Genomic DNA, 27,500 nt, shown 5'->3' on the forward strand with positions numbered 1-27,500 from the left:
AGACATTCTGCCATCCACCCTCTGCACCCCATCCTCTCCCTCTCTCTGTCTTTATTCCTCCACCTATTTTCTCTCACTTACCCTCCCTCTTTATTCCACTCATCCTCCTCTCTTTCATTTCTTCATCTCTCTCTCTCTCTCTCTCTCTCTCTCTCTCTCTCTCTCTCTCTCTCTCTCTCTCTCTCTCTCTCTCTCTCTCTCTCTCTCTCTCTCTCTCTCTCTCTCCTCAGATCCCTAAGGATGAGCACATCCTCTTCTCTCTCTTTCTTGCTATCTATCCCCCTATTCTCCACTCATCCTCCTCTCTTTCATGTCTCCCTCTCTCTCTCTCCTCAGATCCCTAAAGATAAGCACATCCTCTTCTCTCTCTTTCTTGCTATCTATCCCCCTGTTCTCCACTCATCCTCCTCTCTTTCATGTCTTCATCTCTCTCCTCAGATTCCTAAAGATAAGCACATCCTCTTCTCTCTCTTTCTTGCTATCTATCCCCCTGTTCTCCACTCATCCTCCTCTCTTTCATGTCTTCATCTCTCTCCTCAGATTCCTAAAGATAAGCACATCCTCATTCACCCTGTTCTTCTTTATCTTTCTTACTATCCCTTCCTCTTTATTCCACTCATCCTCCTCCCTTTCGTTTCTCCCCCCTCTCTCTCTCCTCAGATTCCTAAAAATAAGCACATCCTCTTCTCTCTCTTTCTTGCCATCTCTCCCCCTATTCTCCACTCATCCTCCTCTCTTTCATTTCTCCCCCTCTCTCTCTCATCAGACCCCTAAAGATAAGCACATCCTCTTCTCTCTCTTTCTTGCTATCTCTCCCCCTATTCTCCACTCACCCTCCTCTCTTTCATTTCTCCCTCTCTCTCTCTCTCTCCTCAGATTCCTAAAGATAAGCACATCCTATTCTCTCTCTTTCTTGCTATCTCTCCCACTCCACTCATCCTCCTCTCTTTCATGTCTCCCTCTCTCTCTCACCTCAGATTCCTAAAGATAAGCACATCCTCTTCTCTCTCTTTCTTGCTATCTCTCCCCCTATTCTCCACTCATCCTCCTCTCTTTCATGTCTCCCTCTCTCTCCTCAGATCCCTAAGGATGAGCACATCTTGCGTTTCCTGCGTGCCAGAGATTTCCACCTGGAGAAGGCTCGGGACATGCTCTGCCACTCCCTCTCCTGGAGGAAGCAGTTTCAGGTCAGTACACACACATACATGCGCGCACGCACGCACGCTTGCACACACACGCACGGACGCACGCTTGCACACACACGCACACACACACGTTTTTTCTTTTCTTTCGTTTCTTTTCTTTCGTTTCTTTTCTTTGTTTGTTTGTTTGTTTCTTTCTTTCTTTCTTGATGATGTGCCGACCAACACATCAGTGTATAAAGTATAGTCACTGCAAATGACTAAAAACAATGAGGCATTGTGTGTGTGTGTGTGTGTATGTTGAGCAGGTGGACTACATCCTAGAGACGTGGTCGCCCCCTGCCTGTTTGGTGGAGTACTACGCCGGCGGCTGGCATCACCACGATCACCAGGGGCGACCGCTGTACATCCTGAGGCTGGGGCAGATGGACACCAAGGGACTGGTGAAGGCACTGGGGGAGGAGGCATTGCTCAGACATGTAAGCAATATACACACCCACACACACACACATCGGCTACACACACACAGACACACACACACACACCCACGCACACACACACCCACGCACGCACACACACACACACACGCATGCACGCACACTCACACACACACACACACACACACACACACACACACACACACACACACACACACACACACACACACACACACACACACACACACACACACACACACACACGAGTCACTGTACTGAGAATGGGTCAGGAGGACACCAAGGGACTGGTCATGGCACTGGGGGAGGAGGCACTGCTCAGACATGTAAGCAATATTCACACCCACACACACACACATCGGCTACACACACACACACACACACACACACACACACACACACACACACACACACACACACACACACACACACACACACACACACACACACACACACACACACACACACACACACATACACACACACAAACACACACATGAGTCACTGTACTGAGAATGGGTCAGGAGGACACCAAGGGACTGGTCATGGCACTTGGGGAGGAGGCACTGCTCAGACATGTACGGAATATACTGTAGACACACACACACACACACACACACACACACACCGGCTACACACACACCGGCTACACACACACACACACACACACACACACACACACACACCCACACACACACACACCCACACCCACACCCACACCCACACACACACACTGAGACAAGGACACACACCCACACACAGACACACACGCAGACACAGACAAACGCACACACTTTAATGTGTGATCTTCAATGCTAATTCCACTTTAATGTGTGATCTTCAATGCTAATTCCACTTTAATGTGTGATCTTCAATGCTAATTCCTCGCCACAGGTGCTGTCCATGAATGAGGAGGGCCAGAAGAGGTGTGAAGAGAACACCAAAATATTCGGCAAGCCCATCTCGTGAGTATGTTTGTCATTGTCCTCTGTGTGTCGTCTTAGTGTGTAATGTGTCATGTATGAGGAGAACACCAAAATATTCGGCAAGCCCATCTCGTGAGTATGTTTGTCATTGTCCTCTGTGTGTGGTCTTAGTGTGTAATGTGTCATGTGTGTGTAATGTGTCAATGTTATCAATGTATCATCCGAGTGTGTAATCTGCGTGTCTGTGTGCGTGTGTGTGTGTGTTTGTGTGTGTGTGTTTGTGTGTGTGTGTGTGCGTGTGTGTATTTTTGGCCAACCGTGGCCAATGGTTAGGGAGGTGGTCTTAAGATCAGAACTTTTCAAGTTCAAATGCCACCCTAACCTCCCTCCATGGCTTAGGTGCACGTAACTCCACATTGCTCCAGGGATTGTAACTAGTACCCTGTAAAAGTCGCTTTGGATAAAAGCGTCAGCTAAGTGTGAATGTTCCCCTCCGTTCCTCTTCCTCCATTCTCCTCTCTGTCCCCTCTGCCCGTCTTAATACCATGGGGAATAGAGCTTTTAGCTGCTCTGCTCCTCAGCTGTGGAATGCCCTTCCCCCTGACATCCGCAATATTGACTCTGTGCCCCTGTTCAAATCCAGGCTAAAAACCCATCTGTTTCAGATAGCCTATTCTTTATGATTCTTAAACTCTGTTTTATTTTATTTTATTTTATTTTATTTTATTTTATTTCATATTTAAAAAAAAAAAACATTTATTTATTTTTGTTTAAAATTCTGTTTATGTGTGTTGTTTTATTTTTGTTTCTCTCTGTACAGTGTCCTTGAGTGTTTTGATAGGCGCTTTTAAATAAAATGCATTATTATTATTATTATTAATGTAATGTGTATTTCCCCAGCTCGTGGACGTGCCTGGTAGACCTGGAGGGCCTCAGTATGCGTCACCTGTGGCGTCCGGGTGTGAAAGCTCTACTGCGCATCATAGAGGTGGTGGAGGCCAACTACCCTGAGACCCTGGGACGCCTGCTCATAGTACGAGCACCACGAGTCTTCCCCGTCCTCTGGACTCTGGTTAGTGTGCATACTTAAATAAATATAAAGTTAAGATACGAAAAGTATGGTGTTAGTACACCTGAGAGAGGTATAGTAGGTTTACAAACTACCCAGAGACACTCGGATGCAGTCTTCCCCGTCCTATGGACACTGGTTAATTTGACTGAGGGAAGTATGGTGTATACTATGAGTGTACTACTGTAGGGAGTATACAGTAAGTGAGTATATGGTATACGCGTCATAGAAAGGGGGATCAATCAATCCTGGTCTCCTAAATGGTTGTGACTTTCCACTGAACTCCGTTCATTCTCCTATATCTGCCATAGGATTGCAGCTGAGTAGAACATCCTTTTGTCACATGGATACTGTACTATACTGTAGCAAATCAATTGTCTCCGGTTAAACGCCAAAAAATATCACGACAGAATGAAACTCATAAAACAGCCCAAATCTTGTGTGTGTCTTCCCCCCACCCAGGTGAGTCCCTTCATCAATGAGAACACGCGTCAGAAGTTCCTGGTGTACAGCGGGAACAACTACCAGGGCCCCGGGGGCCTCTCAGACTACATCGACCAGGAAATCATACCAGACTTCCTGGGCGGGGACTGCCTGGTAAGGAGGTGTCTGATTGGTGCTCTCTAATGCTCATCATCACAGCCCAGTACTCTCATTGGTGGTCTTGAGACCAATAGAGGCACACAGCAGCACAAACTACGTGCAGCAAATTACGCGCTCATTACATTCCTAAACTAAATTCGATAACATTGTCATTACACTATAATATGTCTGTGCTTGTGGTGCCTATGCCATACAAATATATTATGTGTTATTACAATGTAATAAATACACATATGAGCACTTATTACAGGTTGTAAATAGTCTAAATACTGAACCATCATGAATTGACCTGTAATTACAATGTTATTACAATATAATGAATGTGTGTATTTGTTGCCATAGTGCCATGTGCCAGAGGGAGGGCAGGTGCCCAAGTCATACTACCAGACAGAGGAGGACTTGGACAACCCAGACCACATACGCCTGTGGGCCGACACCATCTACCAATCAGCACAAGTCTTCAAAGGGGCACCACATGAGGTCATTGTCTGAACAAGCCAATCACAAGCAGTCTTATTAAACTGTCTCTCTTCAGGCTGATGTGCTCAGCTGGCACTCAGTAGGCAATTTCCTGTCTTCTTAGGAATGATTGTAATTACTTGGCATACATCAGAATGCAGAAGTGTTTCTTTTTTTGTCCTATATCTATCATTTCCATACTCACTGGTTGGTCAGACAGTTTTTTTTGGTTTTTGCATTCGTAGATATTTTCAAAAACACAAACACACACAATAAAAGGCAGCAAATGTCGAGGAAGACTAAAAACAAAACAAAAGACATCACTCAACAGTTAATTACATTAACCAATGAGATAATTTTATATAAAAAAAACAGTGTTCATTCCTATCTTGCACATTATTTCACCAGCTTAAATGGTCGGTGTATTCTTCTTCATGTTTTGCAATGTTTTCCTTTCTGTAGTGCTTACAGGGTGACAGGTCTTGACCAAAAGCCTGCCATTTTATCACCTGCTGGTCCTTGTGATCAGGGCTGGACTGGGATCTGAAAAGGGCCCGGGCACTTTTTGACGCCTGAGGGCCCATCGTATATAATATAGCCTATTAAAAAGCTCACACGAAAAAATGCTTCATCACTACTCACAATAACCTTCTTGGGGAGATGGTCACAGTGTACCCTCATGTTCCCTTCATCCATGTTTGAGGGTAGGAGACAGAGAGAGGTGGACAACTAACTATTTTCCTGATTATTTTCCTGGCCAGTGAATCTCAATATAAAAGTATTCATACCATTTCCCTGAAGCAAAAACTGAAAACAGGTCCTACAGACACAAACACCTTAACATTGATAAGCAAAGCCATATTTCACACACACACACACACACACACACACACACACACACACACACACACACACACACACACACACACACACACACACACACACACACACACACACACACACACACAGACACAGACAGACAGACAGACAGACAGACAGACAGACACACACACACACACACACACACACACACACACAGACACAGACACACACACACACACACACACACACACACACACACGCACACACACACACACACACACACACACACACACACACACACTAAAACATGACACCATAATAATAATAAAATGTAATAAAAAATAATAATTTCCTAGATGTTTCAACTTCAAATTGCTCCAGTCCACAGATAGGCTACTGTCAGTGAGCTTACTAAATGGCAACACCACCCCTCCCCTTTCCCAACGCACACCAAAACGGTTCTAGTTGTTGTCTTGGCATAAACTGTATGCAGCTTGACACTGATCAAAATAGCCCAAGACTGTCATTATATCAGTGGGGTTTTTCTTCCCTACACTCGTCATTTTTTTCACCACAACAAAACCAAGTGACCGCTTATTATTATTGCTTAGTCTTCCAACAGAGGTTGATGACGTTACGTACAATAAGCCTACGCATTGAAGCATTGAAGTATACTAACAAGTCAGTGCATTGAAGCGTCCAAACCGCGTCGTCTCAACCATCAAGATATTAAACATCCATCCAATGATTAAATGCTTTCCAGAACAAAACGTGTTTGCATGGATAAAAAAAAGCCAATCCGTGACCACCACAGGAAAATTCAACTTATGAAGGCCCTATAAAATATCACATTGCCAACAACAAAGTTAAGCTACATGTTTCAGCTATTACAATAAATGGAGCGCGTAGTTGTCACAAACAGCACGGAAAGACGGCTTCTTTCTTCATCTACCATGCAAAGAGGCAGATAATGACGTGACATGCCATTAGGAAAAGATTGCAAAACATACATTTAGTTTAAAATCATAGTTGCAAAAGACACGACAAGCAATTGACTAAAACAAGATATTTGTTGGATTTGAGAAAGTGAACGTGGGTATGCGCCGTAATTAACATGTAATAGGCTACACATAGCACAGGTGGTTGTGACAGGCAGCTCACACACGTTAAGAGATATGGAAGATTTCTCGCGCAACAATACAAAAAAGTTTAAGAAAATAAATCAATACATATTTGTGACTGATTTGAGCGAGTGGGGACGACATCTTCAGTTTCAGGCAATAGAGTACATGGGAAAAACGCCGAGGCGGTGAGCTAATCTGCCTGGCCAGCCAGGGTACGGTAGTTCTTGGGTAGAGGGCAGAAAGACTAGCTTCACTTCAACACAGCATCTCATGACAGCTCAAGGCAAATGGAAGATTTCTATGTGCTGGCGCAACATTACAAGACAAGTGCATGGGAATGTATCAAATGGGTATTGGGTACAAATAGCCATGACTGATTTGATTAAGTCAGGAATTTGGTCCGAGGAGGTGATGAAAGGGATGGGAAATTACGAAACGCCGAAGTGGCACATAGCTATAGCTGGGTGTGTTGAGGGGGCTAACCTCTCTCTCCCTGGGTCTCGTCTCGTATCCGTCTCTACTCGTACCTCCCCTGCTCGAACCATCTCGCCCGCACTGTTCGCCCGCCGCCGCCTCCTCCTGCACCACCTTGCACTCGTTGATGCACCGGCGGCCCTACTGTCCCAACCTGAGGTCCAGCTATGTGATTCACCACACCTCCCACGGCCACACGAGAGCTACCGGTCCGGAGCTCGAGCTGGTGGTGCTTTTAGCTTTGAACAAGTCAGTGATTTTAGCACATTTTGTCCCGTCTTCTTTTAGTTTTAGTTTTCGCTTTTCCATGCGCTTTTCATAGCCAAGTCATAGTCATTTCTTTCTCCATATAGCGCCCTGTATCCTCCGCTCCACCACCAGAGTTTTTATTAACCGAGTAGCCACCATCCAAGTCAACGAAACTTCGGATGATGATGCATTGCTGACAGACTAGTTGGGTCGAGCGAGCGAGGGCCTGCAGGGAGGGGCGGGCCTTTGAGAAGCAGTACATTTCATTGGACTAGGCCAATGTGCCTCAAGAGAAGCATCCAATGAGCCCCGACGTGTCATTTTTTTTACCGTCACAGACAAAAAAAAATAATGTATATATTTTTTAATTATTATTTCGGTCTCTCGAGGGCCCGAAAGACGCGAGGGCCCACCGGGCAATGCCCGGTATGCCAGATGGCCAGTCCAGCCCTGCTTGTGATGGAGTTAAACTGTTAAAACATAGTAGAGAATCCAATTGGTCCTTACCATGTGGCAGTAATTGGAGATCTCCCTTAAAAATATAATGCATGAGTGGCTTTTCATGCTGTTTAAAAATTATAGCATTTTGATTTTATTCACAGTTTACCAAACGTCCCAACTTCACCGGAGTTGAGGTTTGTACTTTCTAAATGCTGGAATATGATTGGTGGATCTCTCTCTCTTCCAGATCATGATCGAGATTGTCGAGGGGTCGTCGGTGATCACGTGGGACTTTGACATCCTGAAGGGCGACGTGGTATTCAACATCTTCCACTCCAAAAGGACCCCTCAGCCCGTTAAGAGAGAGGCGTCCGGGTCTGCGCCTGTCGTAAATAATAACGTTCAACTGATTGACAGGAGCTGGGTGCTGGGAGTGGACTATAGCATGGTGGAGTCGTCTCTTACCTGTCACGAGGGAGAGAGTATACAGGTACTAACACACACACACACACACACACACACACACACACACACACACACACACACACACACACACACACACACACACACACACACACACACACACACACACACACACACATCCCGGTCCCATTAGACATACATTTTTATCATTGGTGTGTTTTTTTTTGGAAGACGCACACCGACCATTTTTTGTTTTCTTTAATACACAACATTTCGGTTTCTTTATCAGGTTACCTGATAAAGGTCTAGGACTGAGACGTTATGCATTAAAGAAAACAGCGAAATGGTCAGTGTGCTGGAGTTTTTTTCTAATTGTCTGTTGAGTGACCCAAGGACCATCTCTGACACACTGAAAGAAATTAATTATAAAAAATTATAAACTACATTTATTTAAAAAAAATATATTTAGGGTGTTTTATGCCTTTACTTGATAGGACAGTCTGAGATGGTGACGGGAAGCAAGTGGGACAGAGAGATGAGGTGGGATGGGGAAATGACCCCGGCCGGACTCAAACCGGGGTCCCCGTGGGCATGGAAGCCCAAATGTGGGGGGCTTAGCGCGCTGCGCCACAGCTGCCCCCCATACAAACTACATTTTCATGCAATGTGAGTCTGTCTGTATCTTTGTCTCCATCAGGGTTCCCACATAACGCGTTGGCCAGGCATATACATCCTGCAGTGGAAGGCTGCTGCCGTGGCGACAGGCCACACCCCTTCCTCCTCATCAGGCCACACCTCCCTCCACAGGGTTGCCGTGGACGACGTGCTGGCCTCCCGGCAGGGTTCCTCCCCCCGGTGCAAGGTCATGTTCTACACCGAGGTGCTCGCGTCACACGACTTCAGGTGGGACACGTCATATGGCCTTTATTTATTTGCCTTTCACCAGATAGGACATGGGGCACCTAAGTCACGCCCTCTACTGGTTCATGGGGCAGAGGGAGTCAAAAAATAATTACTGAGCTTGAAATGAGTGATTTCTCGACAACAATCCAAACCTTGGACCTCTACTTATGCACCACAAATCCACCACGACTCGCCTCTTTCACCTCCATTCATTTTTTTGCAACTGTCTGCCCCATGAACCAGGAAGTAGAGGGCGTGACTCAGGTGCCCCATTATACATGGGTTCTAAATGTTTGTTTTCCCCGAACCTAGCTGCGCACAACTCAACCTCTGATTGTTAGAAACCGCTGTTGGTCAAAAAAGTTGCTCACGTGGTTGGCTGCCCTCACGTGTTGTCTTGGCCCTCCTCACAATATCGTGTTTACAAACACCGCAAACCCATGTATAGAATTAGAAAGGAAAGTGTTGGAGGAGATTGAACAATTGAGAGATTGAACAATTGAGTCGTAGCCACTCTAGTCTTTGTTTTCTACCTCTATGTTAAACGTTAAGTAGCTATTTGAATATCTTTTTTTCTAATGGTGTAATAATGTGTATACTTGTAGAGCAAGCACAAACAACATAAGAGATGGCATAATCTCCCATTTCTTTCTCGCTCTCTCTCTCTCTCTCTCTCTCTCTCTCTCTCTCTCTCTCTCTCTTTCTCGCTCTCTCTCTCTCTATTCTCCTCCTATCCTCTAGGGGCAGTATGAGTAGTCTGGAGTCGTGCCACAGCAGGTTCTCCCAGCTGAGTGCTGCCACTACCTCATCCAGCCAGTCACAGGGCAGCTCGCTCATATCCAGATAATCTCTCTCTCTCTCTCTCTCTCTCTCTCTCTCTCTCTCTCTCTCTCTCTCTCTCTCTCTCTCTTATACACACATACGCACACGCACACACACACACTGACCCACACACAGTGTTCACGTACACGTACAGGCGCACACACACACACACACACACACACACACACACACTAAACAGCAATTCACAGACATACATATGCATTATACACGGTATGCACAATCTGACGCACTTGCTTACACAACACAACAACACAACACAGAAATGTCCCTCATCTTAAACACGCAAGCAAGATGCATGCAATTATAAACCCACACACATGCATCTTATTCTCACACAGACACCCTGGATTCAGAAGCATCAATCCAGTACCACATATTCCAAATCACCTGATTTGATCTGTCCAATTAAACCAGGTGATTGCCTAATTGTACTGAAGTGTGGGCAAGCACAGTGCACAATCTAAAAACCAAGTCATTTGGACTATGAAGCATTCTGAATCCAGCTTGCCATCATTACTCTCACACACACACACACACACACACACACACACACACACACACACACACACACACACACACACACACACACACACACACACACACACAAAAGCAAGCAAGCACTTCGAACTGAGACATACAGTACTGTATTCCAACCATAAGGGCTATTCGATATGTGCAGTGTTGTCACTTTATTCAATGTCTGGGGATTGTACCATACAAACGGAGCATTGGAACGATCAGAACACCAGAGACAGACTGTCTGCAAGCAAAAGACTTCAAAGAAGTGAAACACACACACACACACACACACACGCGCGCGCGCACACACACACACACACACACACACACACACACACACACACACACACACACACACACGCACACACACACACACCGTACCTCATCCTGTGCAGAATATTCATATAGAGTCCCACCTCCCCTCATTTTTAAAAAAAATCTTGAACAAATGTCTACGTCTCACGTGCAGCTTTTTTTGTCTACTCCATCTTACCTGTAAACAAAAGATGCAGTCAAGTTGTTTTGATTGTTTCGGAGCAGAAGCAGATGAACAAAAATTGACAAGGTAGTAGAAGTCCTGCCAGATACAGGGCTCATTTGACATTCCGCAACGTCTGGATGCGCATACAGTCAGCAATGCATTTTGGGCTGGAAATGTTGAATGATGGTTAGAAATTGGGTTCGATTCTCAGTTGGTTCATAGAATTGGTTGAGCAAAAAAAAATGTGATAGGGTTGTTGTTACTTCCTTACCCGGGGTGTCCACCTTTCTTGCCCTTATAAATGGAATAATAAGAGCTTAATCTTGCTTAGCCTTTTCATGCTGCCTGCTTCTCCAGAAAGCCCAACACTGCTCATTACATTACACTACCTTACCTGACCTGGCAACCTAGAGCACCCCCATTGTGCTTCAACATCGAAAGAGCCACGCATACTAGCCTGATTATCATCGACTTTCAAATCCCTCCGAGACTTGGTCTGACCAAGAGGATAACCATTAACATATCGTCGGCTTGCTACCAAAACCGCCTAAGTCCGAATTTTGTCAAAATGAGATTTTTACATAAACTTACTCCCCTACCACAGCTGCATCACCCTGTCTTTCCGCCAGGGTCATTGATCAATCACAACAGTCACCAGAGTCAAAAATCTGTATGTATAAAGTCACTCACTGCCTATGAGAAAATTAATGACCAGGGACGTAGCTATAGGGAGGACAAGGAGGGCATTTGCCTGTAGACCTAGGGCCCTCCTGCAGGTGGCAGGGGTAGGGTCCCTATTATGACCTTGGCAGGTGGTATGGGGGCCCTATCTATTCATCCTAGGGCCCTGTGCACAATTGTTCTGCCAATGTGAATGACTTGGGTAACTTGACTTAGCCATTTTTGATGCAGGCAACTTGACATGGGCAAGAAGAAGCAGTATAATTACATCTGTTAAGAATTTTTTTTTATCTCTCTCTCTTCAAAGACAATGGCCATGTGTCAAAACTTCATCCTTAGACATCAGTGTCTGAGATATTCTTATTATCACACAAAGGTTGTAGCCTTAAAATTAAGCTATACGAAATAAATCGCGCATTTATTAACCAGGTGCTATATTTGATGTAGTTAGAGATTCGAAGAAGGCTACTACAGCCTTTAATTTCCTATGACAATATTTCCTTTCATACATTTACCTAATGTCACATTACATAGACATCAAATACTGTCGGATTGATGTCACTTGTGAATCAGATTATTGTAAACCCAGTGAGACAACGGTAACCCACACCAGTAATGAGGAATCCAGGAATCATCACAATGTTCTGAATGCCACGGTCATGGTGTTGAAGTGGGCGGGGCACAGTTCTATGGACAGGTTACCTCTGTCATGGGCAAGGTTGGGGGGGTGGGGCAGTTCTATGAGCATGGAGAAGAGCAGAAATTAACCAAAGATGACAAACAAGGAGGAAACCATTCGTGAGGAGGTACGAGGACCAAAGAAGTGCCCCACCCCTTCATCCTCCACCATGACTGATGGACCCTCAACATGGAGACTGGACGCCACAGCAATGCTTTCTCTGCACGACACTTCAAGCTGTATCTGTCCTAACATGATCAATAATATCATTACGGCTGAGGCAGTTGCTATAGCACAATGGCAATATCTTAGAGTGCTTTACTTTGGATGATAATGCAAATAATGATAACTATGAAAACTAACATGACTATAAATAATAGAAAGTAAAAGAATGCTGTGTAAATCTATTGGCAGATATGAGATTTACCAACATGCCAGACTATTACAAGGCCTATATAAAAAACGGACATTCACCATTTCCAGGAGTAAAGTTTGGAATAAAAATAAAAAGAATAGTATGACTATCAAAATAATGTGCAGTGCATTGTTCTTGTTGTGCTGCATCAAATAATTTATTTTTAAAGTGTTTTGTTTTCCTTAGAAGGCTTTTCATGTTTGACTTGCTTCACTCAAAATAAATGAAGAAAATAAATTAACATCTTGGACAGGTAGGCCTACTGTTTGTAATGAGCCAATGACACAGACAGGATGACAGGAGGATGCGGAAGTGGTAGGGGAGTAAAGTTCTGCAAAAAATCTCCTTTTGACCAAAATTATTAGGGGGGACTCACAATTGCTCTTTGCCCTGGGTCTCAGATTTCCTAGAACTGCCACTGGTGTTTGGCGCCCCCTAGGAAATTTAGTTTTTCCCTGTTTTCCGAAAACCCCAAAATCGGACTTAGGCGGTTTTGGTAGCAAGCCGACGATATCCCAAATGGCATGGTTGACCCGCCTCCCTAACTGTCAAGTTCGGTAATACTTAACCCTAAGTGGTGGTTAAGTATGAGGTGCCCCTCTGACAGTAAATTAGAAATAGAAATACATACACTATTTTACCTCGCACATACACTTTGTGTAATCTTATTTGCATGTGTGAGAAAAAAAATATGTAGGCCTATAAAATTGTAGTATATATAAACTTTTAGTGATGGCTAGAGGCACCTCATACCACTACCGTACTTTCACTTAAGTACTAGTTAATAATAAAAAAAAAATGCTGCCCAGAGTGCAGGTTCAAAACAACATGTTTAAGCTCGTAGCAGCATCCTCTGGACAGAAGGTGGAAAGACTAAGAATTCAGAGAGTAGCCGACTCAGCGTTGTGGACTGGACTGGGCTTTCCTGCAGCCTCTGGAGAAAAACAATTAAGTTTCCCCTGCTGTCAACCAGCACAGAGCGACTTTTGTCCAATCTCTGATCATCGATTAGGCTTACGTTGAGTCACATTACAAGGCCACAGGCAAGGATGTAATGAAGTTGACTGACTTGAGGTAGACAGATTCATCATCAGCGTGGTAGGGCCTAGCCATTGTTATGGTTACCATCATCCCGGTAATAATAATCATGGAAGCCATATGCATATTGGTTGGCTTCAGTGTGGATTCCCCATACTGTACAACAGTGGTCTTCAAATGGCGGCCCCTGGACCAGTGGTCCGTTTCTCGATTATTGTCGTTGCTAACCGTCTTAAGAATGTTTTACCGTTCCCTTGGATTGAGCGTCGCTGTCGAGAGAGAGTTGAGTCGCTCTTACGAAGGACGTTGCTACCGTCGTTAGCAAAGACGCTTTCGAGATACGGACCCCAGATCCGGCAAAGGCATGGCAAACATTTGGCCCGAGGTCCTAGGCTGGAGCAAATGGTAAAACATGTATGCTATCTGTGGCCATGCAGTCGGACGATTTGTTTCTCTCTCAGCAGAGCCCATTCTCGGGGAAAATCAACAACATGCTTCGTGGTACCGCTACGATATAGCCTCATTTTTCGTAGTTGGGCAACGCGCGCTGTCGTCGAGAGTGGGTGAGAGAGAGGGTGAAAGAGAGCGAGTGAGAGAGAGAGAGACCACCCGAGCAGCGTGCGTGCAGAGAATAGTATATGAGAGTGAGATAAAGCAGGTGGGTTATTTTCCGGTATCCACTTTACGTCTGGTGAACGCCCCTTTAGGAGACCTTCGATTAGGAGACCTTCGGAGTCTTGAGGTAGAGAATAAATGGAGTCCCCTTAGCGCTGTAGATGGCGGTAGCGCACGTCTTGTGCAAACACCACGAAAAGAGAAGAAGAAGGAGGGACAACGCCCCCTTAGGAGACAAAATTGCGTGTTTCGATTCCTCTTATTATACTGTATATCCAACCTCTTTTGTGCATGCATTCCGGGAGGGGAGCGCTGTCGTTGTGTCAGCTTCATGCCATGTCTCCCTTCCTCTAACATTATCCCTAACCTTAACCCTAAACCTAACCCTAACCCTAAACTTAACCGTAAATCACTTGTTTGAAATGTTTGATTACCGTCGTTTCCAGTTAGCCTTCAGTCGCGCTTGATTGTTGACTTCCGTCCGCATTATTCTTCCCCCCAGAACCAAACTACCCCAATTGTCAGTTCCCCCTTTCGTTTCCTAACCACGAGTTACGAGGCTATTCGTAATGGCGCCACAAGGCTTAAAGTTGTTTTTTTTCTGTTTTTCTCGGAAATACTTCACAAATGACCCAAGTTACTGTTGATCAGCAACATAATGTGGCCCTTGGGGGAACATAATTGGATACCACTGCTCTACAACATTGATAAGACTCTGGCAGATCATTCTATTGTATATGTTTGAGTAAACAAAACATAATACAATATGGATGGGATATGCATAATGTTACAGTTTACAGAGGCGCTCTTTAACTCTGCACGCCTCTCCAGAGGATCGCCATGACCATCTTTACGGAAAGTAAGCCATAAGCATGGTTGCCAGATGAGGCTGATGATTTCCAGCCCAAAAAATGCTCAAAACCCGCCTAGAATCACAAAGTCCCTACCCAATTCTATTGATTCCTATTGCAAAAATTGGGCGGGTTTTTCTGCTAAATGCCATTTTTACCCGCCCACGGCCATCCTAAGCAGCCCAATTGGGCGGGAAACGGCCCAATCTGGCAACACTGGCCATAAGCAATCAAGCCTGTCCTGTACTGTATACTTGTATACAACACCACATACAGTATAATATAAAATCAGGGTTCCTCAAAGAACCCACGTCTGGATCGTAGTGGGGAACCGAACAACCCCAAAGTGTTCCTCAGAGCACCTTTAGGGGTTCTTCACATTACCAATCGAAGGGTTCGACAAAGAAACTTTAGGGGGTCTTCAGTTTGCCACTGTGGATGAATCTCCCAAAAGCTCTTTGAGGAACTCATTTGGAAACATGAGTGTTGTTCCAAGTGTTGTCCATGTGAGGATCATGGGTTCGCACACCCCAAAAGCTCCCTTGTCGTGACTTAATGAAAAACTGGCACTACACTTCGACCTGCAAGGTCTGACGAAGACAAACTTTTGTGGTGTGTGTGGATATGTTTTCTTGAGCGTTTTCTTGTGATATCACCCACGGCTATTGCTTTTTGGAGTAATACGCGCACCTCACACTTTATTATTGATCTTTTGTGGTTCTCCATCGTGCCAACTAAGGGCTCTTCAAGACACCTTTACTGTCAAGAATGCAATGCTACCGTGCGTGAAGAGATCAGATACAGCTGTTTGTGCACTTTAGGGCTGTGGGATCTCACCAAACACTTCCTCCCGTCGTGTAACGTAGGATGACCCCCACAGATGTTTCCAATATCAATGACTGTATACAGTCATTATTCCACATTCATAACAATTACATAGCCACCCTATACTCAACAAATAACTTAGCACTGAATGTGACGAAATGTGAACAGGCATGCATACAGCACCGTCAGCCATTGTTGTCTGGTGTACACTCAGTGCATACCACCTAAAGGGCTATAAACCATAATTAGTATTACAAAAGCAATACCAACATTTAAAATGTGAATGCTGGCACACTATTATTAATATAGCTGTTATTATTGTTAACGGTACTCAATGTTTGTTTGTTTTGACTTTGTTCTACTGTATGTGTTTCGGTTCCTGCCATTGGAAATGTACTAATAAGAATTTGGGCATAAAACAAGGGCCTATCTTTTCTCATATTTCACCTCAAACTCAAAAAACTAAAAAGGCAGAGGGCTCACTAATGAAATGTTAAGCACACAAAAGAGCATAGCTACAATGTGGATTTTTAAAGAAACAAATTGATTTTTTACTGATTTTGACCATTGTTTCTGTCACATTTCTTTATTTATGTTCCGACTGATTGGGAGATGTGACATTCAGCAAACTGAATGTAAATAACTGTGTGAATATCTGAAATACAAATAATTGTCAAATATTTATTTGACCTTTGTTAGTCTGTTTTGTCTCATTTCTTTATTTGTGTTGACATTCAGCAAAGAGCAAACTGTTACTAACAGAATGTGAACTGTATAAATGTCTGAAATGTATTGAAATGTTGTTTTTGTCTTTTCTTCCACATTGCATAGAATGTACATTCATGTAAGACAATGTAGACAATGAAAATGCTTTTGTTGTGAAACAGATGAATGTGACTTAAGTTATTGAATATATTCCATAATATATTAAAATCTATTACTATGAATGTGCCTCTATTAGTCCTTTTACCTCCGCCAAGGTGGTTATGTTTTCAGTCGCGTTGGTTTGTTTGGCTGTCTGTATGCCTATCTGCCTGTCTGTCTGTCTGTCTGTCTGGCAGCAGGATAACTCAAAATTTAACAGATTTTAATGACATTTTGTGGAGTTGTTGAAAATGACAAAAGGAACAAGTGATTCAATTTCAGTGGTGGTCCGGATCGATGATTTAAAAAAAAAATAAAAAAAAAAAATAAAAAAAATTCACCATTGCAGGATAGGCCGAATTTTGACATTCCTGTTTGTAACTCCACAAAAACAAGCCAGAAAGACTTGTAAATTGATTATTAAATTGGCACGAGTGAATAAATCTCTTGGAAAAACAAATAAAACTCTTTATTAGTTTAACATTATTTTGAACATCAGATAAGAAAAAAAAACAGAAACACAACAAACCATAATAATTAACATTCATCTTAGGAAATGAAAACCATGAGCATCAGGGGTTATCCTGATAAATGTACATTGTGTGTGGGAACACTAACAATTATACACAAACACACATTCTTCCTTTGGTGCCCGTCTGGCTTCCTGAAGTAAACTTACATCACACATATTTCTCTGGCGTAGGCTACACACTTTCCATGTTACACATGCACAAACACACGCACGCACAAACGCACGCACGCATGCACGAACGCACGCACAAACCCACGCACAAACAGCTCAAACTTAGCTGTGCTTGTCGCTGTTGCTTGTGATACCCGTAGATCGTATAGAATATTCCACTGTCTCTCGTGTAGGTAGGCTTTACCCAACTGCAGTCTTGCTAACACACTCACATATGCACGCATGCACGCACGCACGCACACAGTCTCACAGACTCATGCTAGCATCTGGACTCTGTTGTTGTTGTTGTTGCTGTTTCTGTTTTCTCAAGAAGTTTAGGATATTCCACTTCCTATCGTTCGGGTAGGCTTTCCCCAGCAGCAGTCCGGCCGCCACGGTGGGTTCGTAGAAGGCCGTGTAGCCCAGCCGCGCCGCCGCCGCCTCCAGCTCCCCCGCCGTCTCAGCCTCGGCCAGGGGTCCGGGGCACACCACCGCCGCACAACACGGCCCCGAGAACAGGGAGGGGCGCTGGGGAGGGCGCAGGTAGCCGCGCCGCACACAACCCATCTCTATCAGAGTCTGGAAGAGACATGAGAGGAGAGGAGCCATTATTGTGGAGTTAGGGCATGTGTATGAGAGAGAGACTGAATGAGACACACTGGGGAGGGCATAGGTAGACTCGAAGCACACAACCCATCTCTACCAGAGTCTGGAAGAGACATGAGAGGAGGAGTGGAGTTGAAGTTTAATATTGAGAGGTTAGATTTTAATATTGAGGAGTTTGTGTGTGTGCGTGTGTATCATACCTGCACTAGGTCCAGGACGACCACAGGCTGCAGTACCAGTGTGTAGTGGTGTACTATACGGTGTGTGTGTGTGTGTGTGTGTGTGTGTGTGTGTGTGTGTGTGTGTGTGTGTGTGTGTGTGTGTGTATCATACCTGCACTAGGTCCAGGACGACCACAGGCTGCAGTACCAGTGTGTAGTGGTGTACTATACGGTGTGTGTGTGTGTGTGTGTGTGTGTGTGTGTGTGTGTGTGTGTGTGTGCGTGCGTGTGCGTCATACCTGCACTAAGTCCAGGACGACCACAGGCTGCAGCACCAGTGTGTAGTGGTGTACTACAGGGCAGAGATGTGGACTTGTGACTTGTGACTCGGACTGACTTGTGACTTGAGTCACAAATGACTCGACTTGAGACTTGACTTGCCAATATTAGGAGTGACTTGTGACTTGACTCGACTTGTACGCTATTGACTTGAGACTTGACTCGACTTGACAGTTTTAGCTTGCAATGACTTGCAATTGTGCTCCAAGTCAATGAATATATATTTTTTTTGCATTTTGTGTGTGAAAAAAATGCATGAAAGAAAGAAAAAATAAATGATTCACCTTCAAAAACCATGCTAAAAAATATATATGATCAATTGTGGTTTGCATGGTCACCCAAACAAACATGAAAGCTTGTCTGCAGTCATGCTGTAATGGTTAGGGAGTTGGGCTGGAGATCACAGAGTTGCAGGTTTGAATCCCACCCTTAAACCCACCTCTTCCTACATCTCCATCCATGACTGAAGTGCCCTTGAGCAAGGCACCTAACCCCACATTGCTCCAAGGACCGTCACCAATATGTGCGCTGGATAAGAGATAAAAGAAATTTAATGAATAATTATAAACCATGATAAAACCATGGTTAGTTTTCAGAGTAAAACCATAGTTCAATTTATAGTTAAAAACCAAAAACCAATGCCGAACCATGCTCAAAAAACTGAAATCATAGTATACCATGGTCGATTTTCGGGACATGACTGGCGAAGGGGGACATGCAAAGCAGTGTGGAGAGGTAATGAATTTATGACCAAAGGTAATTGTCAATATTGCACATAGAATACAAGGTGACTTGTTAATGACTTGGAAAAAATAAGACTTGGACTTGACTTGGCTTTGGCACGACTTGGACTTGGACTTGACTTGACTTGGCTTTGGCACGACTTGGACTTGGACTTGACTTGGTCAAATGTGTCGTAACTTGTGACTTGACTCGGACTTGATTGGAAGGACTTGAGACTTACTTGCGACTTGCAAATTAGTGACTTGGTCCCATCTCTGCTATACGGTGTGTGTGTGTGTGTGTGTGTGTGTGTGTGTGTGTGTGTGTGTGTGTGTGTGTGTGTGTGTGTGTATCATACCTGCACTAGGTCCAGGACGACCACCGGCTGCAGTACCAGTGTGTAGTGGTGTATGAGCAGCGGCTCGGTGATGCCCGGCTTGGTCATGATGTGGTGCAGCACGGCCTCCAGCATGCCTTTACACACCGAGGGGTTCACAGAGCCGTCCACCATGCGCCACGGACGACTGATGAAGCGCTCACGCTCTCCCCTAGAGGATGGAGGGATGGAGAGGGATGGAGAGAGATGGAGAGAGAGAGAGAGAGAGAGAGCGAGAGAGAGAGATTTCATTGTATATCACTTCAGCATGCCTTTACACAATGAGCGGTTTACACTAGACTAGAGAATGGAGGGATGGAGGGAAAGAAAGAGAGATAGAGAGAGAGAGAAAGAGAGAGAGAAAGAGAGAGAGAGTGATAGAGAGAGAGAGAAAGAGAGAGAGAGAAAGAGAGAGAGAGTGAAAGTAAACTTATTTCTTATAACTGTCATGTCACGATCGGTGCTGATCTGTCATGACTAGGTCATGCCAATAAAGTTTCTTGGAGCAGAGTGAGTGAGTGAGCAAGCGAGAACACTATGAGACATGCTATGACATTTATAAACAGAGATACTTACTCTTCATCTGAGTCAACTGCTGTGTCTGTTAGGACAGAGAGAGACAGAGAGAGAGATGATAATAAAGCATAAAAGCACAACAAAATGCACCATTAAATGTTACTCCAGATCACCATTTGTTAAAAAAATGCATCAAAACGACCAATTAGACAGTATTGGTAAAAAGTAGTGGTAATATCCTCAGCTAGCAACTAATTGGAACTACACAGAAATAACCCACCTGTTTCTGGAAGCCATTGTTCCAAAGTACCAAAATTCTGATGCTTGATTTTGTTAGTCTGATGCTTAATTCAACGACATAGTCGTTTTATCGAAAACAAACTATACTTCATGGAGGTGGAATTTGCATTCTTCCCTGCACAGTACATTGTGCGGTCCAAGAGTTACTTTGGATTTGGTCATCTTCACCCAGGTGAAAAACCCATACACTTAAAGTGTACTTTTTTTTACTTCCTTCAAACTGAAAAAAACATTGCCCATTAAGCATGCATCAACAAAGCACGAGCGCTAACCCACCTTCCTGCTTGGAGCTCTCTGCCACGTTCTCCTCTTCCTGTCGCTCCTCCTGTTGACCGCCGGCCTCCTTATCCTGGTCTTTCTTCTCCTCCTTCCTCACTTCATCACTAGCCATAGCTCCTGGCATCTCCTTCTCCTCGGCTCTCCTCCTCTTCGGTACAGGTCCTCCTCTCTCCTCTTCCTCATCCCTTCCTTCTCCTCCTCCTTCTGTTGCTGATGTGTGAAGTCTTTTCTTTGGCAGTGTGCCTCCACTTCCTACTCCTCCTCCTCCTGATCCTCCCATTCCTGCATCCCCAGCTCCTACTTCTGAACCCCTCCGTAACTCCTCCACCCTTCCACTGTCTCCTCCTCCTTTTCCTTCTTCTGCCTTTCCTCTATCCCCACCATCACCGCCTCCTCTTCCGTCTTCTCCTCCGACACAGCCCTCTACTCCTCGTCTTCCACCTTCTCCTCCATCATTTCCTGCTTTCCCAACCCTTACTCCTGCTCCATCCCCAGCTCCGCTTTCACCTCCTCCTTTCCCTGGCTCTGCTCCTCCTTTTCCTCCATCTCCAGCAGCTGCAACTCTATCACCATCACCTCCTCCCCTCTCACCTCCTCCACTCTCTTCTCCTCCTCCTCCTTCTCCTCCTTCTTTCCCTCCAACTCTCTCGCCCTCGGCTCCTTTCCCTCCTCCATCACCACCTACTCCTTCTCCTCCTTTCTCGTCTCCTTCACCTGCATTCCCTCCTCCTCCACCTCCTCTGTCCTTCACCAGCTGTTCCAGGCCCTGTGGTCCCTTGTGGGGCGGCTTGATCTTCTGCTCATGCCTCCACTGTGGCAAGCGTAGGGCCTTTAAGGAGACACAGGCAAGGGGCAGTGAAAATTAACAGTGAAATAATTCCCAATAGACCCCTTTACTTTTTAACAGAGATGACGTAATTTGGCTGCGTGCGCATCGCTGGAGGAGAATCGACCATTGTACAGAAACTCGACAGGTGTTTTTTCCCCCCGAAATAAGATAACGGATGGTCACGCTAACTTCAGATATGCAGTGACAGACACTTTAAAGCTTATTTTCAGAATTCACAATATCCATTCACAAAAGTTAACTCTTTCACAAATACTTACCACCCACCATGGAAAAAAAGTATTCATTATGACTAGGAAAATTGCACTTTCTGATCTTTTCCATTCTGAATTTCCAGAAACACATTTTTAGCAGCAAAACGTACTGTGCTTTGCTCATACCATGTAAATATGAGTTTATTATTGAGTGAATATTAAAAACACAACAAAATACCTTGAGGGCATGGAGGGCGTGAGCGGAGGCCTGGGCGGAGCGGGTGGCCACCACGGCTGGCACCACGCGAAGGAGCCATGGAGGAGAGTCACGCATGGTCACCAGACGGCAGGACTGGGCACCCACCTCTAACAGCTCTCCAATGCTGACTAGATCCTGAAGGAGGGAGGGAGGGAGAGAGGGGGAGAGAGGGGGAGGGAGGGAGGGAGGGGAGAGAGAGAGAGAGAGAGAGACAGCAAGAAAGAGAGGAGAAATAGGAATACACGGTTAGAGATGCAGATTCACCACACAAAGCATGGTAACCAGACGACAGGACTGGCCACCTATTTCTAACAGCTGAGAGAGAGAGAGAGAGAGAGAGAGAGAGAGAGAGAGAGAGAGAGAGAGAGAGAGAGAGAGAGAGAGAGAGAGAGAGAGAGAGAGAGAGAGAGAGGGGATGTGAGACGCATAACAGAAGAGGGTACGATGAGAAAGTGCCAGGGGAGGGCAGTCACACAGCATTACCAGGCAAGAGGACTGCCCCCCCCCCCCCCACACACACACACACACTTCCAGAAGCTCTCCCATGTTACTTGACTAGACATGAAGTCAAACACACACCCCTTACCTTTATGCACTGGCTAATTCCCCTCTGCCTGCTCTCTCTCCCTCTCTTTGTCTCCTCCCTTTAGCCTTGACACAATATGCTTACAAGATGCCTCCAGCAAGTCACTATAGTGAACTCTAATTCTCTCTCTCTCTCTCTCTCTCTCTCTCTCTCTCTCTCTCTCATACACACACACGCACGCACACCTTACCTTTATGTACTGGCTCAGTCCTCTCTTTCTCCTCCCTTCGGGCTCCACCAGGTGTTGAAGTCCCCCCAGGAGGTCACTGCGCTCCACTCCTAAACGCTTCCCCTGGTCCACTCCGGCCCACACCTCCAGGGCCGCCCCGATGTCCGCCATGCCGTAGCCCAGCTCGGTCTCGCATCGCTGGGCCAGCACGGCCGGGTCGCTCCCTTTGCCCTGGTAGGTGCGGACGAAGCGCTGCGGGATTTGGCAGGGCCCCGGCTTCAGGACGGTGGAGAGGGCAGGAGAGGAGTCTGGGTAGAGAGGGAGATAGAGGGATGAAGGGAGAAATGTGGAGAGGGAGAGATAGAAGCAGGATGGATGGAGGATAGAAGGGTGGAGAGAGTAGAAGAGAAGAATTTTTACACTTAAATAGGACTGGGTGAGAAAAAAAAAGAGAGAGAGAGAGAGAGAGAGAGAGACAGAGAGAGTGAGAGAGTGTGTGTGTGTGTGTGTGTGTGTGTGTGTGTGTGTGTGTGTGTGTGTGTGTGTGTGTGTGTGTGTGTGTATGTGTGTGTGTATTAGTGTGTGCGTGCGCTCGCACGTGTGTGTCCACTCACCCCTGCTCTGGAAGAGTGTGTGTGCGGGCGTGCTCCTCAGTCGTACGTGTAGCGTGCAGGCGTTGACCACCACACTGTCGGCAGAGGTCACCTTGACCTTGGAGCTGATGCCGGGCATAAAGAAGCCCCTCATCAGCAGGTAGTTGGTGTGGGACGCCTGCGACGGCTTCACCTCCACCTTCCTCCTGCTCAGACAGAGGAGGGAAACACACACACACACACACTACTTCTTTATTTGCGCCCACAATTCAAAATTGAGTTTCCATAGACACAAATTTACCAGTTGCTAAGATACTCAGGCAGGAACTAGATTAGTGGCACCACAGTGATCAATACACACACACACACACACACACACACACACACACACACACTACAATACAGACATACAATATCCACACATCGGACACCTGGGACGACTTGATCTCAACCTTCTTCCTGCTCAGACAGAGGGGAAAGGAAAGACAAAGGGACCCATAGGCTTCTCTCATTACCACCACAGGGCATCGCTCATCTCCTGCAGACTCCCTCGACGCAGAGGGGAAAATATAGCCTGGTCCTGACCATCCCATAATACTACCATTTCATTTCGTATTCATGGTCTGGCATTTGTTTGCTCTGAAGCGATTGTAGGAAGCAGGAAGTTTGCACTCTGTTATGGTTTGAAATTATTGGACACCTCTCACCCAATCGCTGGCAGTTACTCAACAACAACATAGCGCAGACCAATGGCTCTGGCGCAGATGTGTACGTCATTGTCACAAGCGTCCTCCCCCTTTCGCCCCCCACGTGGAGGGCCTATTCGACTATTGGCTGTTTTCTGGGGGGGAGTTGCGATCAAAATTCTACTGCTCCAGGCACTCCACAGAGAAGCACGGCCAGACTACAGTAGACGAGCCAATCCTTTGGCGGAAGTCAGGGATTAAAGCAAAAAAAAGTAATCTGACTGAACTTTTTTACCGGTTAGGCACCCGATCGAGTATCACTCCGAGTATCACTCCGTAACCCTACGAAAACCAATGTAGCCAGGCTCTGCCCTCATGACGAAACATACATGCAAGGAATGGTGCCAGAGCCAGCGGCATAGGCAGACGCGGCAGTCGCCTAGAGCAGAATAGGCCTATGTCTTGAGGGCGCCAGTAATACCAAAAAGTGCCACAAAATCAGAACTTCAACCAACATAAATCTTTACACTTCACATGAACAATGAATATTCATTATACACTCAGTAGACCTATATAGACTCAGTATGAGTGTACCTGTAGGTACTAGATCAGATGTGCTCAATCAGATGTAGGCCTACAATGCTATGTTTACAGATGCCAATTTCTAAATACAAAAAAAGGAAAGAGGGCGGGCAGGCCTAGGCCGCTCACCAGATTGACTAGAACTGGCCGAGAATGGAGGGATAATGGATACTATATCAGACTGCAAAGATTGAACTGAAATTTGGGGCATGTTTTGGTTATTTCCTCTTATTTCTACCCATTGTTTATGAATTGTTCCCAACATCATGCAGAATGGATTCACAATGAATGCTGCTTCAAAATGGTAGCTGATCTCACAGAATTATTGACTTGGAATTGCAATGTGTTGATACAGTGAGTGATCCCATTATGGGGTTTTTTGTTGTAGTAGTAGGCTATATTTTGTCTTTCACATTAGAATGGGCAAACACTGGCTATTTTTTGGGCGATCAGAATAAAATGTTTTTTTGGAACACGGAAGAACAGGGGATGACCCAAAACTAGGCTACTGATGAGTGAATGTTGTATCACACCGCCAATGGTGGAGTGTGTAGCCTAATTTCTAGTGATGGTAGTCTGGCACAAGCGCGCCGGAACGTGTTTCAAACCATCAACTGTGAAAACCATTAAACCACTGTTCCGAAGTTTGCTTCAGTACGGAAAAACCACGTGATATATGACGTATGAAACAGTAAACTGGTTCAGTTTTCCGAAAGAAGCTGCAGTGTTTCGCGCTGCCACACGAACCAGCAGGCGCGCGCAAATGTGTTTGGACTGTTGCAGAGCCGTCTGCTAGGTTGCAGTGGCGAGAATAGATAGCCTATTTTATTGACTGCCATTAGGTTTATAAGTCCCACTTGATAGACAAGTAGACAACATCATCATACGTTATGAACACAATAAGGAGAAGACATTCATGTTCAGCAACATTTTATTCTGATCGCCCAAAAAATAGCCTAGCCTAATAATAAATTAATAAATAAATAAATGTGGCATCGTAGCCTTTGTAATGTCGTCTACCTCAACTGCCTCATCAGTAGCCCAAAATGTCAAATGTCTGCTGGAAGTTAGTGTGTGCAAAAGTATGAGAGCAGTCCAATATTGGGGGTAATGTCGCAGATGATGAGGACACAACATCTCATCTTATCGAATTGAGTCCGTTTAATTGCAATCATGACTTTTCACCAGGAGAGGGCCCTGTTACTGAAGCTTCAAGTACTAACCCATTTTTTGAAGCAATGTGCCTAATGGTTCAGAGCTTCAACAAAGCTTCATTGGCCCATCACTACTAACTACATCCGTAGGCCTACACCAAACACACCTCTCGTCCCCTTCTCATGACCAGGAGTGCTCTCGATTTGAGTTCAGTTGGAAAGTAAAAATTGTAAATTAATTGACATAAATTATACGGACGGAAATCCGTCCAAACGAAAATCCAGTTGACGGAATTCCGTCGTAGCGACGGAAAACTTTAATCCCTGCGGAAGTACGTAGGATGGCTCGTGAGGCTAGGGAAAATATACAGTCAAAGAGTTTTTTTGGGGGGAAAAGTTCTTTTGAGCAAGCTTTTCCTAGATTAGGAATCCATAAACTACCTTGGAACTTAGTGATACTGTCCCATTTTTGGAAATAAGCTTCTTTTACACCTCTCCTTGGGTTAAATAATTGGGTTTTACTTCATGCCGTTCTCTGAGTACGGCAGTACAAAGTTTACCTCCAAGCTAGCATTTAACATTGAGTCCTATGAGACCAGCTGGCCACCAGCTGGTCTCATAGGACTCAATGTTAACTGCTAGCTTGGAGGTAAGAAATTGTACTGCCATACCCAGAGAACGGTTGAAAGTGCAGAAGAAAGGTAAAACCCAATCATTTTTTAACTCAAGGAGAGGTGTAAAATAAGCTTATTTAAAAAAATGGGATAGTACCACTTTAAGAACTGCAAGAACTTAATAGGCCCCTAATATAACTTAGTGATACTGTCCCATTTTTGGAAATAAGCTCATATTACACCTCCCCTTGAGTTAAATAATTGGGTTTCACCATTCTCCTGTACTTTCAACCGTTCTCTGAGTATGGCAGGGCATTTTACCTCCATGCTAGCAGTTAACATTGAGTCCTATGAGACCAGCTGGCGGCTAACTGGTCTCATAGGTCTCAATGTTAACTGCTAGCTTAGAGGTAAAATTTGTACTGCCATAACCAGAAAATGGTTGAAAGTGCAGGAGAATGGTAAAGCCCCATTATTTAACTCAAAAGGGGAGGTGTAATATGAGCTTTTCCAAAAATGGGACAGTATCACTTCAAAGGGGTCGTTAAAAAATGTCAGGATTTCATAAAAATAATTTCAGAAAAGGTTTGTAGAACAAAGAAGTTTCTTTGACAAGACTTTTTGAAAACGCTTTTGTTAGCTTTCACAATAACAAGTGTTTCCAAAAATATATTTAACAACTTTCCAAGACTTCTAAAAAGTGTTCAACTTTTGGAGATTCTTCAAGCTTTAGAACATGAAAGAACATCAAAGAACTCAAGATTTTTGGGTAATTACTTTTACAGAGGTGAACTGAGCCTGAACCTTTTCCCTGCTCTAACGACGACGACAAGATACTGCATAGTGTATACCGTAGGCCTATTTTGACACATTATTCAAACATTTAATAGCCTGTGTATGACCATTATTCAAGCCTGATAGTAGAAGAAAACC

At 44.9% G+C, this 27,500-nt stretch overlaps 2 protein-coding genes across 2 annotated transcripts in view; one reads left to right on the forward strand and one right to left on the reverse strand.

Annotated features, from left to right (window-relative positions):
- The window catches only part of LOC134455744 (SEC14-like protein 5), a 31,582-nt gene extending 21,645 nt beyond the window's left edge, over positions 1-9,937 (forward strand). The window contains exons 8-16 of the mRNA XM_063207042.1: positions 1,080-1,187; positions 1,451-1,621; positions 2,492-2,562; positions 3,424-3,595; positions 4,055-4,189; positions 4,538-4,675; positions 8,012-8,254; positions 8,885-9,090; positions 9,832-9,937. Coding sequence (XP_063063112.1) covers positions 1,080-1,187; positions 1,451-1,621; positions 2,492-2,562; positions 3,424-3,595; positions 4,055-4,189; positions 4,538-4,675; positions 8,012-8,254; positions 8,885-9,090; positions 9,832-9,937 — 1,350 coding nt within the window. The remainder of the gene's footprint in view (positions 1-1,079; positions 1,188-1,450; positions 1,622-2,491; positions 2,563-3,423; positions 3,596-4,054; positions 4,190-4,537; positions 4,676-8,011; positions 8,255-8,884; positions 9,091-9,831) is intronic.
- A 7,409-nt stretch (positions 9,938-17,346) lies between these two features.
- LOC134449301 (general transcription factor 3C polypeptide 1-like) overlaps positions 17,347-27,500 on the reverse strand; it is a 50,008-nt gene continuing 39,854 nt past the window's right edge. The window contains exons 37-43 of the mRNA XM_063199175.1: positions 23,553-23,737; positions 22,960-23,246; positions 22,163-22,318; positions 20,881-21,712; positions 20,365-20,389; positions 19,771-19,960; positions 17,347-18,162 (exon numbers count right to left, since the gene is read on the reverse strand). Of these exons, the coding sequence (XP_063055245.1) occupies positions 17,851-18,162; positions 19,771-19,960; positions 20,365-20,389; positions 20,881-21,712; positions 22,163-22,318; positions 22,960-23,246; positions 23,553-23,737 (1,987 nt within the window). The 3' untranslated portion in view covers positions 17,347-17,850. The remainder of the gene's footprint in view (positions 18,163-19,770; positions 19,961-20,364; positions 20,390-20,880; positions 21,713-22,162; positions 22,319-22,959; positions 23,247-23,552; positions 23,738-27,500) is intronic.

This window comes from Engraulis encrasicolus, chromosome 1 (genome assembly GCF_034702125.1).
Source record: "Engraulis encrasicolus isolate BLACKSEA-1 chromosome 1, IST_EnEncr_1.0, whole genome shotgun sequence".
Lineage (NCBI taxonomy): Eukaryota > Metazoa > Chordata > Actinopteri > Clupeiformes > Engraulidae > Engraulis > Engraulis encrasicolus.